Raw genomic sequence first — 1,645 nt, forward strand, 5'->3', positions numbered from 1 at the left:
ACTGCACCGTACCAGACTGTACCATACCGCACCATACTGCACCGTACCAGACTGTACCATACCGCACCGTACCAGACTGTACCATACCACACCGTACTGCACCGTACTGGACTGTACCATACCGCACCTTACCAGACTGTACCATACCGCACCGTACCAGACTGTACCATACCGCACCATACTGCACCATACTGGACTGTACCATACTGCACCGTACCAGGCTGTACCATACCACAACGTACTGCACCGTACCAGACTGTACCATACTGCATCGTACCAGACTGTACCATACCGCACCATACTGCACCGTACTGGACAGTACCATACCACACCGTACCAGACTGTACCATACCGCACCGTACCAGACTGTACCATACCACACCGTACTGGACTGTACCATACCGCACTGTACTGGACCATACCGCACTGTACTGGACCATACCGGACTGTACCATACAACACCGTACCAGACTCTACGATACCACACAGTATTGGACTTTACCACACTGCACCGTAGTGGACTGTACCATACCGCACCGTACTGGACTCTACCATACCACACCATACTGGGCTCTACGATACCACACCATACTGGACTGTACCATACCACATTTTACAGCTTGGTGGAAACGAGGCTTATTTGTACTTTTCTATTTTGTTACCTAAGCAAGATTGTTAACTGGAAAGACTGACAGCTTCAAAATTATTATTATTTTTTTTCCTGGAGAATTAACATCCTTTAAAAGGATCTCCTCAAAATAATGAAAAAAGAAAATGTTTAAAGGGTAAATGGAGAGTAAAACCTGCTTCTTCTGTCACGACAATTGATGCCGATACTAATTTGAGGCAGACGTGAATGTTTGCGTGCAAAGAAAATGCTGCTAGGTGCACAGATGTATTATCAAAAGGACAAATCACTGAACCAAAGCTTTAGGAATCATCAAATCCTTCAAAGTGAATGGATGAACTGTCATTAAAATGTACAAGAGATACCAAATGTTTGGTAAAAGCTTGATTCATGTTTTCACTTGTGCCAAATGTTTTGCGGTTTCATTTGTATTTTCTTGAGTTGTTGAATGTGGAGCATGTTTCTGTGGTCACAGAAGCCTGCTGGTTTACGTTGGGTGCTCTGATTCCTGACTACCGAGTAGTGCCTGAATCGCTGTGTTCACACTGTCAACATGAGGGCTACACAAAAAGCAAAGCAACTGTCGTGAATGCTTCAATAAACCTCACCTTGCCTTTTTTTTCTTCTTCTTCTTCTTCCCCCTCCTGTCTGTTCATGGCCGAATGTCTATCCCGCACAGCAATCGCTCATAAAGAAAACATGCTCCTTTAGCTCTGCGAGTGTAGGATGTAGCCTCAAGCTGGAGCGCTCTGAGTGTGTGTCTACAGTAGTTTTTGTGTAAAGGCCAAGGTAAGCTAGGACAGTTTTAGGAAGTCTATTTAGAGGCTTTTCAAGCACTGTTCTTTTGTTAATGTCACGCCAAAAAGAACTACAGCAAAAATCATCATTGAAAATCTCACCTTGCAGAAGAAAAAAAACCACACAAACCTGTGAGCATTTGTGAAATATTTTAACGGTTAGATACTTGAATGAAAAATAAAAATAAATGTAAATGGCAATTCTACCTGCATTAAGACC

At 43.4% G+C, this 1,645-nt stretch overlaps 1 protein-coding gene across 1 annotated transcript in view; it reads left to right on the forward strand.

Moving 5' to 3' along the window:
* LOC112155075 overlaps window positions 1–1,246 on the forward strand; it is a 2,084-nt gene extending 838 nt beyond the window's left edge. The window contains exon 2 of the mRNA XM_024286492.2: window positions 1–1,246. Within this exon, the coding sequence (XP_024142260.1) occupies window positions 1–517 (517 nt within the window). The 3' untranslated portion in view covers window positions 518–1,246.
* Window positions 1,247–1,645: the final 399 nt, after the last annotated feature.

The sequence above is a fragment of the Oryzias melastigma genome, linkage group LG21 (assembly GCF_002922805.2).
Source record: "Oryzias melastigma strain HK-1 linkage group LG21, ASM292280v2, whole genome shotgun sequence".
Lineage (NCBI taxonomy): Eukaryota > Metazoa > Chordata > Actinopteri > Beloniformes > Adrianichthyidae > Oryzias > Oryzias melastigma.